Below are 13,544 nucleotides of genomic sequence, written 5' to 3'. Positions count from 1 at the left end.
GTCTCATCATGCACCATTGACTTTCCCAGGCAGGTGAGGTTGGAACGTGATGCGTGGTGCAGGAGTGTGCAAATCATGTCTGGCTATGAACATTTACTTTCCCTAGTAAACATAGTAGTACTAGAGATAGATGACTGATATAGATGTGTTTCCACAAAACTGTAACCTTGAGAAACCGAAGCGATGGGAGAGGGTTGACCAAATAAAAGGACAACCAGAATCAGTGTAACTGTACAGTCATACTTATGTTTCTAGGTACTACAATGATCTGAAGCAGATGTAGAAAGTGTGGCAATAACATTGGCACTGATCCGCAGCAAAGGCACACGCCAGGGCACCGGAACACTTGACAATGTGTCTGGAGGCAGGACCTTTAAGAGTGGGAGGAGGAGGGGCGTGATAAGCGGGGGCAGCTTTGGGAATCACGTGGAGACAAGCCCCGCCCTTCCAATTTAATACTTGTCAGCCAGTGCGTGTGTTCAGATTAACTTGCAGGGGCTCGTACGAAAGGAGTCGCGAGCTGTTTCTGACAAGGAGCCTCCCATGGCAATTGCAGCTGGAGGGAATTCCCTAGTGCAAGTGTGTGTGACAGAGGCAGGGGACTCCGCGAAGTGTGAAAGCCACCAAGCTGCTGCGCTGTTTCTGGCAGAATTCAATGCATGACGCGCTGCACTTGCTTCTATTTATTCTCTGTATCATCTCATGAGGGGGCAACAGCGCGCTTGCCCTCCACTTGTCTCTCTATACAATGCGGACACTGAAATAAAAGCAAGAATTGAGGGGCGCCCTTCCTTGGATTGTTTTGGTCTCTTCTATCCATTCTTCATTGTGTCCTATGTGGATCTATCTGTTGCTACTGCTCCGCTGACCCTCCCAGATTAATGAGGTACGTGCGACTCGTCCTTTCTTATTGATGCCCAGCCTGAGACTTTCAGGTGTCAGGGGATTGTGTTTACAGGTCTGACATGTGCTGCTGTGGAGCTCAAGAGAACTACAGAGCTGCTCTATCCATATCCATTCCTGCAATGACACTGTCTATGGACTGCTCTTTATGTATATTTGTGTCAGCAACTCCATTACTATCTTTTGCTGCCTATTTCAACCAATGCCATGGACACTGCTTTTTACTGACCTGGTGCATTCAATTTACCTTATGCCCTGGATGCATTGAGATCGATTAAACATGTGCTGTTATTGCATGTTTTGTATAAAGTGTTATGTATAAACATCATGCTGTACATAAGGGAAGTTAACAGGCGATCTAGAAGGTTGTAAAAACACTGAGGGGAAAGAGCTAGGGCAGGTGGTACAGAAGGTACAAATTCCTGTAGCGATGGCTTGCAGATCATTTATTGATTGAAATAGTCACTGGCTTTGGCTCTTTATTAAATGTTTACTATTCATTAGTGGGACATCTGTGAGTGCTGGAGTCAGGAGATGGGATTGTCAGTGCACACAGTGCTGTCAGTATATCCTTGTGACTGTCTTTGTATATCTGCCCAGGCAGCAGCCACCCAGTGAGTGCGATATGGCTCTCAGCAGGACCCTGCTGCCCTCCATCTCAACGTTCACAGCGGGGACCCCAAGCAAGGACAAGGCACTGAGACAGGCAAGTGCAGGCAATGTGAGTATCTTGCTTCATATCGGAATGGCTAGGGACTGGGTGCAGTGGAGTCTACTGTATGAATTTGTGGCATCACTGAAGCCCAGCATTTCCCTCCATGTGCACATATTTTGGAAATGCATGAGGCAGTGTAGACAATTTATTAAATAATACAACTATAAAGTGGTGCTTGTCCTATATGTCATTCCAGACAAGCCCAAGCCATCTTCAGCCTTACCTGCCCTTAACTTAGAAAGAACACTCATGATTTATCCTAATCCGATGTTATGGGGCAGATTTACTAAGGGTCGAATTTCGAATTTAAAAAAACTTTCGAAATACGACCCTCGAATTGAAATCCTTCGACTTCGAATATCGAAGTCGAAGGATTTTTCACCGAATTTAGCGTTCGAACGATCGAAGGAAAATCATTCCATCGAACGATTAAATCCTTCGAATTGAACGATTGTAGCGTACGATCGAAGGATTTTCCTTCGATGTACAAAGACTTAGAAAATGGTTGTAGAAGGTCCCCATAGGCTAACATAGCACTTCTGCAGGTTTTATTTGGCGAAGTATTGAAGTCTAAGTTTTTTTAAAGAGACAGTACTTCGATTATCGAATGCTCGAATATTCGAACGATTTTTACCTCGAGTCAAAGTAAATTCGAAGTCGTAGTATCATATTCGATGGTCGAAGTATTCAAAAAATTACTTCCAAATTCTAACTTTTTTAACTTTGAAAATTCACTCGAACCTTAGTAAATCTGCCCCTAAGTGTTTTTATTGTTTCGATTGTAAACATTTTTAAGCAGGGCCCTTTAAACCCACTGTCTTATTTGTAACCTTTGTTAGTTCCCATAAGAACCTTGTTTTTCATAAAAGTTTGGCAAAAAGTTCTGCATAACTTGCTGGTGCTATAAAGACGAATGATGATTTATTCTGGGCATTTTGGTGTTTTTCCACAATGCAAAGAATTTTGTTGTCATCGAGAGTGTTTACAAAGCAAGAGAAACAAATACTTTAGCTCAGCTTGCGGATCAACACTTTAAGTATTAGTAATCTTGCAATCTGGATCCTAAAATTCCCTGTTTCCTTTTCCAATAATATTGGAAGGGTAGACAGGGTATATGCATCTCTCATTTGAGATATGTGGCAAATAAAGAGATTAGAGCATATTTTCTTTAATGTGTTAAGTTTGTGATTTACTGCTGCCACTTGTACATTCTAATTTTTGTTTCTTCTTTGTACACTCTCCCTCTTTTTATTTTTATGCTATTATCCCACAGTGTACAGAGCTTTGCTGTTCACTGTCTGCCTCTTGCTCTTACTCATCTCCATGTGATAGGGTTCAAATGCTGAATAAAAGGGTCTCTGTTTTATTTTTGTTATGGTAACCAGCTTGTACACAATGATAATCCTTTTCCAGAGTTTGTTTTTGTGTCAGATATGTGCATGTGCTATCCAAACAATATGTATATTTTCACTGAAAGGATAACATTTTTGCATTACATTTTTACATTTACTTTAATATTGTTACCCTATTTCAGCTGTGGTGTCACTGTTGTACAGCTACAACAATATTATTTTGTAATGTCATTTGTGCACTATTAATAATGCTTATTTTCACCTAAAATGTATAGAGACATGACATGAATATTCTGCTGTATCCATTTAGTTATTTGTTTAAGACAACTCCCAGCATCTCCAGACAGCCAAAGTTTGCTGGGAGGGGAGTTGCTGGCAGTTGTATCCAAAGTCACATAAACTTCATGCAGTATTTTGGCCAAACATTTATATAATGTCAAATTCAGGTTAGTAATAGCGGTTACTTCTCTCCAAATCATTCATGTATTTAAGAGATATTGCACCACCTACTGTAAACATAATAAACAGGACCCTCTGCCTTCAGCCTAATGACTTTTATCGGCACACTCCTCCTATACTATATTAATTTACAGCTATTTTTATTTGTGAATAGAGCCCCTTTATATTTGTTGCAATATACATGTTTTTATTTTGTGCTGGTGAATTTCAGAAAAAATAACTGTATTCCCAGTATTGTCCTTGGTAGCCCAATGGAAAGGCAACACAGATCCATTTGTATACATAAAGTGACTGTTACCGTCTATCTTAAACAACATTCAGAGCTGTGCAACCATGGTGTTAGCCGCTTAACACCTTTTTCCTTTGCACAAATTGGCAGGAGACACAAATGAATCACATGGCACTGTTTCCAGTAATGGTATGCCAATAAGGACTTAAAAAAAATGAACAATTTGTTTTGACATACAGGGGCCGATGCATCAAGGGTCGAATATCGAGGGTTAATTAACCCTCGATATTCGACTGGGGAATGAAAATCCTTCAACTTCGAATATCGAAGTCGAAGGATTTTGCGCAAAAAGTTCGATCGAAGGAATAATCCATCGATCGAACGATTAAAACCTTCGAATCGAACGATTAAATCCTTCGAATCAAACGATTCGAAGGATTTTAATCCAACGATCTAAGAATTATCCTTCGACCAAAAAAACGTAGCCAGGCCTATGGGGACCTTCCCCATAGGCTAACATTGGGTTCGGTAGCTTTTAGGTGGCGAACTAGGGGGTCGAAGTTTTTTCTTAAAGAGACAGTACTTAGACTATCAAATGGTCGAATAGTCGAATGATTTTTTGTTCGAATCCTTCGATTCGAAGTCGTAGTCGAAGGTCGAAGTAGCCCATTCGATGGTCGAAGTAGCCCAAAAAACACTTCGAAATTCGAATTTTTTTTACTTCGAATCCTTCACTTGAGCTTGGTGAATTGGCCCCTAAGCTTTCATTTTTTTGAGACTATAACTAACAATGCTGACCAGCTGGCCTTTTAAGATAGTTTGTTTTAAAGGTTAGCACCCTAATAAACTAGCAACACATTTAAAGGTGTAGTAACAAAAAAATAGATGCCTTTTAAGTTTCAGTAGGGTTGGGCCGTAAGATGTTCATTTGCAGATAACCGATAAGCTGTTTGGCGCTCAAGGGTTTAGTTACGTGGGTTTAATCAGGGATCAAATGTCATTCATGACTCTGTACACATAGTATAGTATAAGATGAAAACATTTCTCATATAATTAAGTTTGTTGCTGATAAGAAATATATTTGCAGGTGCTGGACAAACAGATACAGTATAAATGTAACTATATATTTTTTCACTAATTCATCTTTTAAACCTCTTAAAAAGTTTTGTCTTTGTTTTTCACAGAGGTGGAGGGAAGACCCATCCCACATGAAGAGGCATTCTGTGCCAAACCAGTCTCGTGCTTATCATGGTTTGGACATGGATTCTCCAACCCTGGTGACTCGAAGGGAACCTGAGGAATTTAATGAGCTACTGGACTTTGATTTTATCTTGTCCAATTCCCTTATCCACCAGGAGTCCATGGCTCTGGGTTCCTCTTCTTCATCTTCGTCAGTCACTGCATCCTCGCCTCCACCTCCTGCCCCACTTCCAGATAATATGTCTGCTCTCTCATCTGCCACTTGCAACTTTGTTTACCAGTTACGCTGTCCCCAGGAATCATCAGGGGGCACTCTTATGTACAATGCAAGGGATCCTACCATGCCCAGTGTTACTTTCAACCTGGCGGATATAAATGATGTTTCCCCTTCAGGGGGTTTTGTGGCTGAACTGATGAGACCTGACTTGGACCCAGTATTTATGCAGCAGCAGCCACAAGCTAGCTTGCAAGGTAAATTTGTTTTTAAGACGACTGTAAGCATGGGTGATTATAGCCAATCCATCAGTGTTAGAAAAAACAACTCTGGTATAGACAGTCCCTTGTCTTACACTACCCACCAGCTTCCCAGAGTGTGCCAAAAGATCAAGCAGGAACCTCCTTCATCTTGCACTGCATCATGCCAAATGGATGGACAAGGTCAACAGTCACAAAGCCTGTGTGAGTTTCAAGCAGGAAGGGTTCTACCAATTAGGACTAACCCATCTATGTCCCCAGAAGAGCTGATGGGCAGAGACTGTCATTCTTCCTCTCAAACATTAAGTCATACATCATTGCCAATACCTCCAACCTTCCACACCTCTGCCAGTTTTTCCCACTTCCCTTCAGATCAGCCCCAGACACAGTTGCCTCCAACCCAGCTACAATATCAAGGTCAGTCTTATCTTAATATATTTGAAGAGCCATTAAACTTGCAACTATTGAAACAAGAAGTGATGTTGACTCCGCCCTCTTCACCTCTAGAGTTATTAACCAGTGGGGGTTGTATACCAGAGGAATCTAAGCCCAAGAGGGGTCGAAAATCCTGGCCCAGGAAAAGGACAGCTTCTCATACCTGTGACTATGCAGGTTGTGGAAAGACCTATACCAAGAGTTCTCATTTAAAGGCTCACTTACGAACTCATACAGGTAAGAGATATTTTAGTATTCTATGACTTTTCTTAGCATGGTAGGATGAAATAAGTTTGATTTCTATTTCTCTTCCTTATTGTTACTTTTGTGGCTTATTCTAATTACAGTTTTAGAAATCCTATTATTAAAAATATACTCTTTTCATATGTCTTTAGAAGGCATTGTACATGTTGTTTTTTCAGTATTAATGTCTTTCAACGGTCAGTAATTAAATAACCAAACGGAATAAGGTACATTTTGCAATCCAATAAAAAACATTCTGTCTCAAAGACTTCACTGCACCTTCTTTAGAACTCATTGCTCAAAAGATACATGTTAATACCTGGCACCATTTTTTTTTTTGGTAGGTTAGAATTCTCTACTCAATTATCTACTCAATAATATGCAACTATTTAACTTGTTATAACTTTGATGTTTTTGCTATAAATCATCATTCTTGAAATTCTTGTCCAAAACTAATATACCTGCCACTAGAATGTCTGGTTTGTTACTTTGCTCTCTGCAGTTATACATTTTACATACAGCAGGTTTAGAAATTATCATTATTCTGCGGCTAAGGAAAGCATGTACCCCACATAAAACTGACTAATGTGTGCCCCTAGCACCTCAAAGTATTTTAATCTTAGTTACCAATGCAAAAAAGTCTTCCCTAATTATGCAGTGATCTAGATATTTGATTACATTGCAGATAGAATACTGCGCTGTAACAAAACATCAGAATGAAAATATAGTGCTGTAGGTGTTAAGAGGTTAAAAAAACGTTTAATGATCATTGGATGAAACCAAGAGCAGGGAGTCAAGAATACATTTTTATTTGACAATCCTTTGGGATGAACTGGACCACTGGTCTTGGAGGAACTTTTAATGTGTGGTTTAGTGGTGTGGTTGCTGGACTACAGTTTTCATCCTGCTTTAACCATAGATTGCATGCTTCAGTATGCTGGAATTGTATTTCACCAACATGGGGATGTAGCAACATTGTTGGATATATATTGTATTTGCCCCTCTTTAATATTTGAATAGTAGAAATGACCTGCACCAGGGCTAGAGAACAGATGCCATTACTAGGTAGTGTACCTGTGTAGAGCAACTTAGTATCCATAGTATCCACGCTTGTAAAATTTTTATCAACAAAAATGTGAGTTATGCAATAAAACTTCAATTTAAGAGTAACATGTAAAACATTTGCTAGAATTTAATGCTTTAAGTGGAATTAGCGACACCTCTCATTAGTTTGGTGACAAGATTGTATTCTGTATAGACAACAACAAAACAGTAACAATAAAGCAAATATAACATTGATTAAACTTTTAATGAGGCAGTAATAGCAAAAACATTTTATACAGCAAAGTGCACTCCATGACGTGGTTATGTTGTCTCAGTAAAAATGTGATGCAATCGTACAACCTGATTCTTAAGGATCATTACTGACAGGACAAGGCAATATTGATAAAGTATCTCTATTTTGTTAAATATGTTTTAACTATGAGATGCTAGTGACCATGCTTAGACTTAGTGACCGGTTGAAGAGCCAGAACAAATGTTGTGAGGAATGAAGAGTTGTTTTGCACCTGAGAATTGCTCCTTCCATTTATTTTTCTTAGCCTTCTGCCAAAAGTTGTCAGTAAGGAGACTTGTAAATTTATCATTGACTTTCAAGTGGAAAAATTCCCTTCACGAGATTCTGAGGTGTGGTTAATATCTGTGGACGTGAGCCAAGTTATGTTTAGCACACATCTGATTCCAGTTTGAGACTCATGGAATGTATTCGCATCAAACAATGAAGGGTAAACTACTTTGATCTTTTGGGACTTTCATATATAAAGCCCAAGGGCCTAGTGCACAATATAGCAGAAATATGCTCATTACAGATATTTCTGCTGTCAAAGCTGATTACTAGGCTTACTGTATTTGCTTCTTTAAAAGTGGCTACTGATCCCTTGCACTCCCTGCATGTTATTAGTGTGATTTGTGATTGGAATTTAAACATCAATTTGGTACTTGTCTGCAGTTTTTAATTGCTCAACTGTAGTTTTTTTTTTTATAATCCATTCTCTCATTTTGATTTCTCTGATTTAAATATATATATATATATATATTTATCATTAATCTTTTAAATTCTGAGATTAAACACTATGATATTTTTTACTTAGTTTTAATGTAGCTGCAAGAGGGAATCCTATATAAATTACTTTGTGGTTGCACACAACTTTCCTACATTTTTATTGTATTTTGCTGGGTAATATTGAGGAACTGTGACACACGTAAAGTGTGAGTAGCAATGCCTCCTTCAGTTGCATGTATATTTTTTCATGGGGCTTGTGAGAACCAGGGAGTCAGGTTTACATGTATATTTGAATACATTTGCGGCTATAAGCATGTGTCATCATGGACAGTAATTTGCTGTATAGTTTAGTTTATTTAGTTTAGTACGAGTATAGTTTTAGATTTATATGACTACCAACTTTCTGCAAGACATTTGGAGAATCAGATACATGTAGGGTTGCCACCTTGCCGGTATTTTACCGCCCTTGCTGTTAAAAATGTTGCTTGATGCCAATGTTATTTTTAAGGAAAAACCTTAAAAATATAGGAAGGCCGGTATATTTTTCCAGAAAAGGTGGCAAACCTAGATACATGTATATTAAAAGCACCCATGTATACTACAAAAAAATTGAAACACACTCCGGCTCAAAGTATAAGCGGAGGAAAGCCCTGATTCAGCAGTACAGGAAAGTTCAATACCCCGAGTCTGTAATTTAAACAGCAATTCTCCATTTAGGAACAGTCATATACTTTTATAAATACTTAAGTTTAGCTCAACGGATGAGATCAATGGTCCTAGTGCGTAAACCCTGAAACCATAGATTGTAGGTGTCACCAGACAGACAAAATGCATTCCATAGCTCTCAAACTTCAGGACACACAGGGCAGGATATCGCTTGAAACATAATCTTTATTAGATCAATTAAAATAACACCTGCCACGTTTTGTGCTTCTCGCACTTTATGCACTTTAGTGATTTTATCAAGTTTTGACATGTAGTGAACATCCTGTCCCTTTAAAGATCGAGACTTTCACCCACTGTGCTATTTGGTATTGCTTGGCTCTTTAACTAGAATGTGACACAACCCTGTTTACAACTTCTGCAGGTTCAGCCAAGACCTTTGTTTTACTGAACTTTTATTTTTAAGTCTACAAATTAGTACAAACCTCCTACAGAAAGAGATGACCTCTTTTTACCTTAAAGGACAAGGAAAGGCAAAAAAATAAAATCCCATTTTTACTTTCTTTAATGAAAAAGAAATCTCCAATAAACTTTAATTAAAAAATGTGTACCGTTTTATAATAAACCTGACTGTATGCAGTGAAATTCTCCCTTCATTTACTGCTGTGGATAGAAATTGTCAGATGGTCCCTAACTGCTGAGCAGGGAAACAATCATACTTATGAACAGCAGGGGGAGCCCCAGCCTTACTTACCAGCTATGCAGAACTCAAGCAGCTTTGTTTATGACGATCCCTAAGCAGCCCAGACCACACTGAGCATGTGCAGGGTCAGGGTCAGGCAAAGATGTTTAACAAAGTCATGACAGCCCCCTGTGGCCAACTTTGAAAGCATAAATCATTTGTTTGATTAGGCTTTGTGGTGCAGTAAGTTCATGCTTATGTTTAGTATAAAAAATACAGCATCTCTAGCCTTATTCTATTTTAGACTTTCCTTGTCCTTTAAGGGTTCAGATGTTTACATAATTAACAATGACGTCATTAGTGTCAGGAGCAACAAACCACAAGAAAGCCTTGACACCCAACATTATTTTGTAGGATAATATTTAGAAGGATTTTGACGGCTTTGACATTATGAATACTTGGGTGCATGAAATAATGAATAAAATGTTTGTGTTTGATTCATCCCATGCTTTATATTTGTTTTCTAATGTTTTCTCTTGTATTTTTTTGAAGGTGAAAAGCCATACCACTGTGATTGGGAAGGGTGTGGGTGGAAATTTGCTCGCTCAGATGAACTGACCCGCCACTACCGAAAACACACAGGTCACAGGCCTTTCCAGTGTCAGCGGTGTGATCGAGCTTTCTCTAGGTCTGACCACCTTGCTCTGCACATGAAAAGGCACTTCTGAGTACTGCAGCAATATGCCAAGTACTGCCATGAAATATTCAGAGCATGCTTTATATTTGGGCTAAATGAATAACACAAGCACTACAAATGATATAGCTGTATTATGGGACCAATGTTATGTAACATGACATACTATCCATCTTCAGAACTGGAAGATTGCAAACTTTGAAGTGGGATTTTGACTGGATCTTCAAGCATTCCGCGTTCCTTTTTAGAAAATGACTTGAATCGCCAGACTACAATTTTGTTAGGAATGGACATTTTGGTTAACCATTCATGCTCCGAGGGCGATGCTGGGGGATTAATCCTTTAAGAGTAAAATCACAGCTTCTGAATAATTTCTGACTAATCACAAAAACAGGAAAAATTTCAGGTACAAAGTGTTGCTTGAAGGATTTAAAATAGTTAATGGTGCTTAAAGACTGCAGCTTTTAATGGTACCAAAATGAAGCCAAAGTTCTCAAACTGCTGCATATCCGACAAGGAAATCTATTTTTGTCTTCCGATATACAAGTATGACCAAAGTCAGGGAGAGAAACCTGATTTGTTTTGTTAATATATATATATTTATGTATATGCAGCCAGTGTGTGACGCACTGTGGTTTCTATGTGCAATAATTTGTACTATTTCCAAATATACCTTAAGCAGAACAAAATGTTTTTCTATATTTGACTTTACATAAAAAAATATGTAATATAAAATTAAGCAAACGTCTATTTTGTATATTTGTAAACTATTAAAATTTTTCTGTCGCAGTTTTTTTAGTTTTGAATAAACTTAGAAATATTTTATATGGAAGGGGGACATCTGTCCTTTACAAAGCCTTAACTTTCCTTTGCAATTTTTCTGTTTGAAGTTGTTAATATCAGATGGACAGTTTTGATCTCGACATAGTTTTCCTCAAATTGCCCTGCTGTTGAGATCTTGTCTATTTTAGCAAGACTAGCATCACATGCTTCCCACCCAAAAACAATATGCACAAACCTATTAAAAATGATTAACAGAGACATCAATGAGACGTCACTCTCAACCCACTAGCAATTCAGCCCCTCTACTTTGGACAGTGACTGGAGAAGTGCCTCTGTTGTAAAAATTATTTTTACACTATTCTGTACAGGAAGAATTCATTTTACAGTCAGCGATGACAAATACATTCATGTTCTATAAAAAAAAAAAAGCTTTTTTAAATATTTTTATTTGTCAGAAAGCTTGTCAATACTATTACAGGGTATTTCTCACTCCCATAGAGAGCAACAGTGTTGCACAGTGAATTTTGGCATGATAGTAATGATTTCATTGCTTGACTGAACTCTCTAACTATAAGTGTAACTTGATGCAGTTACTGCTTATGTTGCATATAGTTTGATGTGCCAGTCCTAGGCTTTGTTTTATGAAGACTGGAGATTGGAACAATCAATCAACAAGGCTTAAACACTTGCCAAAGACTTTCCAGTGTAGTCAGTTTTAAATAATAAAAGTTAATGAAAGATAAAGTGCCAAAAACAAATGAGTGCCTTCACCTGTACGAATGATGTTTAGAGATCAGTATAGAAATGTATAATAAAGTCACAAGGTTTTTTTCCAGGGTAGTATATCAGTTTTTTCTGTTATGTAATTATGTTTCTGTATCACAATACATCACCATTTACCATTTACCATTTTGTTTGAGCCAACAATAACACAGCAATGATGTTTTAGGGTAGGACTACACGATCGGCACGATCCATTGTGCTGTGACAAATCGCATGTGACGGAAATAAGGTAAGAGATAGAAATGTCGGATGAAGTCACAGCGTTGATCCGACGCCATACGACTGTCAGATGCAGACGCAGCATGCAGTCGTGTCGGATCAACGCTGCGACTTCATCCGATATTTCTATCTCTTACCTTATTTCCGTCGCATATGATTTGTCGCATGTGTTTTGTCGCAGTGCATCGGATCGTGCCGAAAACGTCTGTGTAGTCCTACCCTTAGCGCAAACACTTTTCCCTAAGACTTTTCCATAGTTATCATAGGCAACACCAGGCCTTACCCATTTGAATTAGCACTGCCAAAATATTACTTATGGGATCCACACGTGATTCATGTGTGTGCAATTTGTTTTTACCCATGGGTGCAGATATCACTGCTGAGTGCAGAAAACATAGGATTGTGGTATAAGCAATGTATAATGGATATGCAACTGACGTGTTTCAACAAAAACATGTTGCCCTACAATCCCCCTGCATACATTTTCAAAGTAAGGGTTTCAGTTATAAGTTTATGATTACAGTATTCAAAATGACCACACCCATGTCATTACGAGACCAATACTTAGGTCAGAAGAGACTTTTCCCCAGATAACACAAATAAGCTGGTGACAATTTATGAAAACCAGTGGAAAATAGGAACACCATGCAGGGTTATACCAGTTATGGTGGTGGCTTTGAAACATAACGATCATTAATTTGTAAATGTATGCACTTGCAAAGGAAAAACAAATGTTGTAAAATAGAATTGGACATGGCAAGCGATTTTATACAGCATGGTATAGGTATGGGATCAGTTATCCAGAAACCCATTATCCAGAAAGCTCTGAATTACAGAAAAGCTGCCTCCCATATACTCAATTATAATCAAATAATTCCATTTTTTAAAAATGATTTTGTTTTTCTCTCTAACAATAGAACGGTACCTTGTACTTGATCCAAAGTAAGATATAATTAATCCTTTTTGGAAGCAAAACCAGCCCATTGGGTTTATGTTTACGAAAATTTCTAGTAGATTTAGGGGCAGATTTATCAAGGGTCGAATTTTGAATTTGAAAAACTTCGTAATTCAAATTCAAAAAGACCAACCGAAACGTATTAAAAAAAATTGAAGGATTGTTTTTGCCGAATAATTCCGTTTTGGATCGAATTTGAATCGTACAAATCGAAGTTCCGAAGTCCACCAATTGACTCAAAATAGTTTCTAGGAGGTCTCCCATAGGCTTAAACAGCAATTGGGCAGGCTTTAGATGGCAGATGGTTGAAGTCAAATTTTTAAAGAGACAATACAAGATAAATTGCGAAATTCGAATCTTTGAATTTTTTTTTCAAATTGCAATCAAATTTGAACTATTCGAAGTACACTAAAATTAGCTTGAAATTCAAATTTTTTTAATTGGAATTTTCACTTTGACCTTTGATAAATCTGCCCCTTAAGGTACGAAGATCCAAATTATAGAAAGATCCATTATATGGAAAACCCGAGGTCCCAAGCATTCTGGATAACAGGCCCCATGCCTGTACTGGTGACATTTTCCTTATAGGTGAATATTAATTTAACATAAAAGTGTGGAGTATCTACCAGCTGGAATAGCTGACTGTGCTTCTTGTTTCAAAAATGTGTGCCATGAGAAACAATCATAAACTTT

The 13,544-nt window shown here is 38.0% G+C and overlaps 1 protein-coding gene across 6 annotated transcripts; it reads left to right on the top strand.

The window, feature by feature from the left end:
- Positions 1 to 374: 374 nt before the first annotated feature.
- klf4.S (Kruppel-like factor 4 (gut) S homeolog) lies at positions 375 to 11,945 on the top strand. 6 transcript variants are annotated; one of them, XM_018243773.2, is made up of 5 exons: positions 378 to 886; positions 1,504 to 1,609; positions 4,843 to 5,749; positions 5,840 to 6,004; positions 9,970 to 11,945. In XM_018243773.2, exons 1-5 carry the CDS (start codon positions 882 to 884, stop codon positions 10,143 to 10,145), a joined length of 1,359 nt encoding a protein of 452 aa, XP_018099262.1. In that variant the 5' UTR covers positions 378 to 881; the 3' UTR covers positions 10,146 to 11,945. The 6 variants fall into 6 exon arrangements, with proteins under 6 accessions (XP_041436022.1, XP_018099259.1, XP_018099262.1 ...); XM_018243772.2 differs by having other exon boundaries at positions 381 to 886; positions 1,504 to 1,624; positions 9,970 to 11,944; XM_041580088.1 differs by having other exon boundaries at positions 375 to 886; positions 1,508 to 1,609; positions 4,843 to 6,004.
- Positions 11,946 to 13,544: the final 1,599 nt, after the last annotated feature.

The sequence above is a fragment of the Xenopus laevis genome, chromosome 1S (genome assembly GCF_017654675.1).
Source record: "Xenopus laevis strain J_2021 chromosome 1S, Xenopus_laevis_v10.1, whole genome shotgun sequence".
Lineage (NCBI taxonomy): Eukaryota > Metazoa > Chordata > Amphibia > Anura > Pipidae > Xenopus > Xenopus laevis.
The sequence above is the reverse complement of the archived record's forward strand: the minus strand, read 5'-3'. Positions and strand labels throughout refer to the sequence as shown.

Excerpts from the sequence above, each read along its gene's own strand:
- klf4.S (XM_018243769.2), top strand. Across the intron at positions 1,625-4,842 it reads GACAGGCAAGTGCAGGCAAT|AGGTGGAGGGAAGACCCATC; the intron begins GTGAGTATCTTG and ends TGTTTTTCACAG. Across the intron at positions 6,005-9,969 it reads TCACTTACGAACTCATACAG|GTGAAAAGCCATACCACTGT; the intron begins GTAAGAGATATT and ends ATTTTTTTGAAG.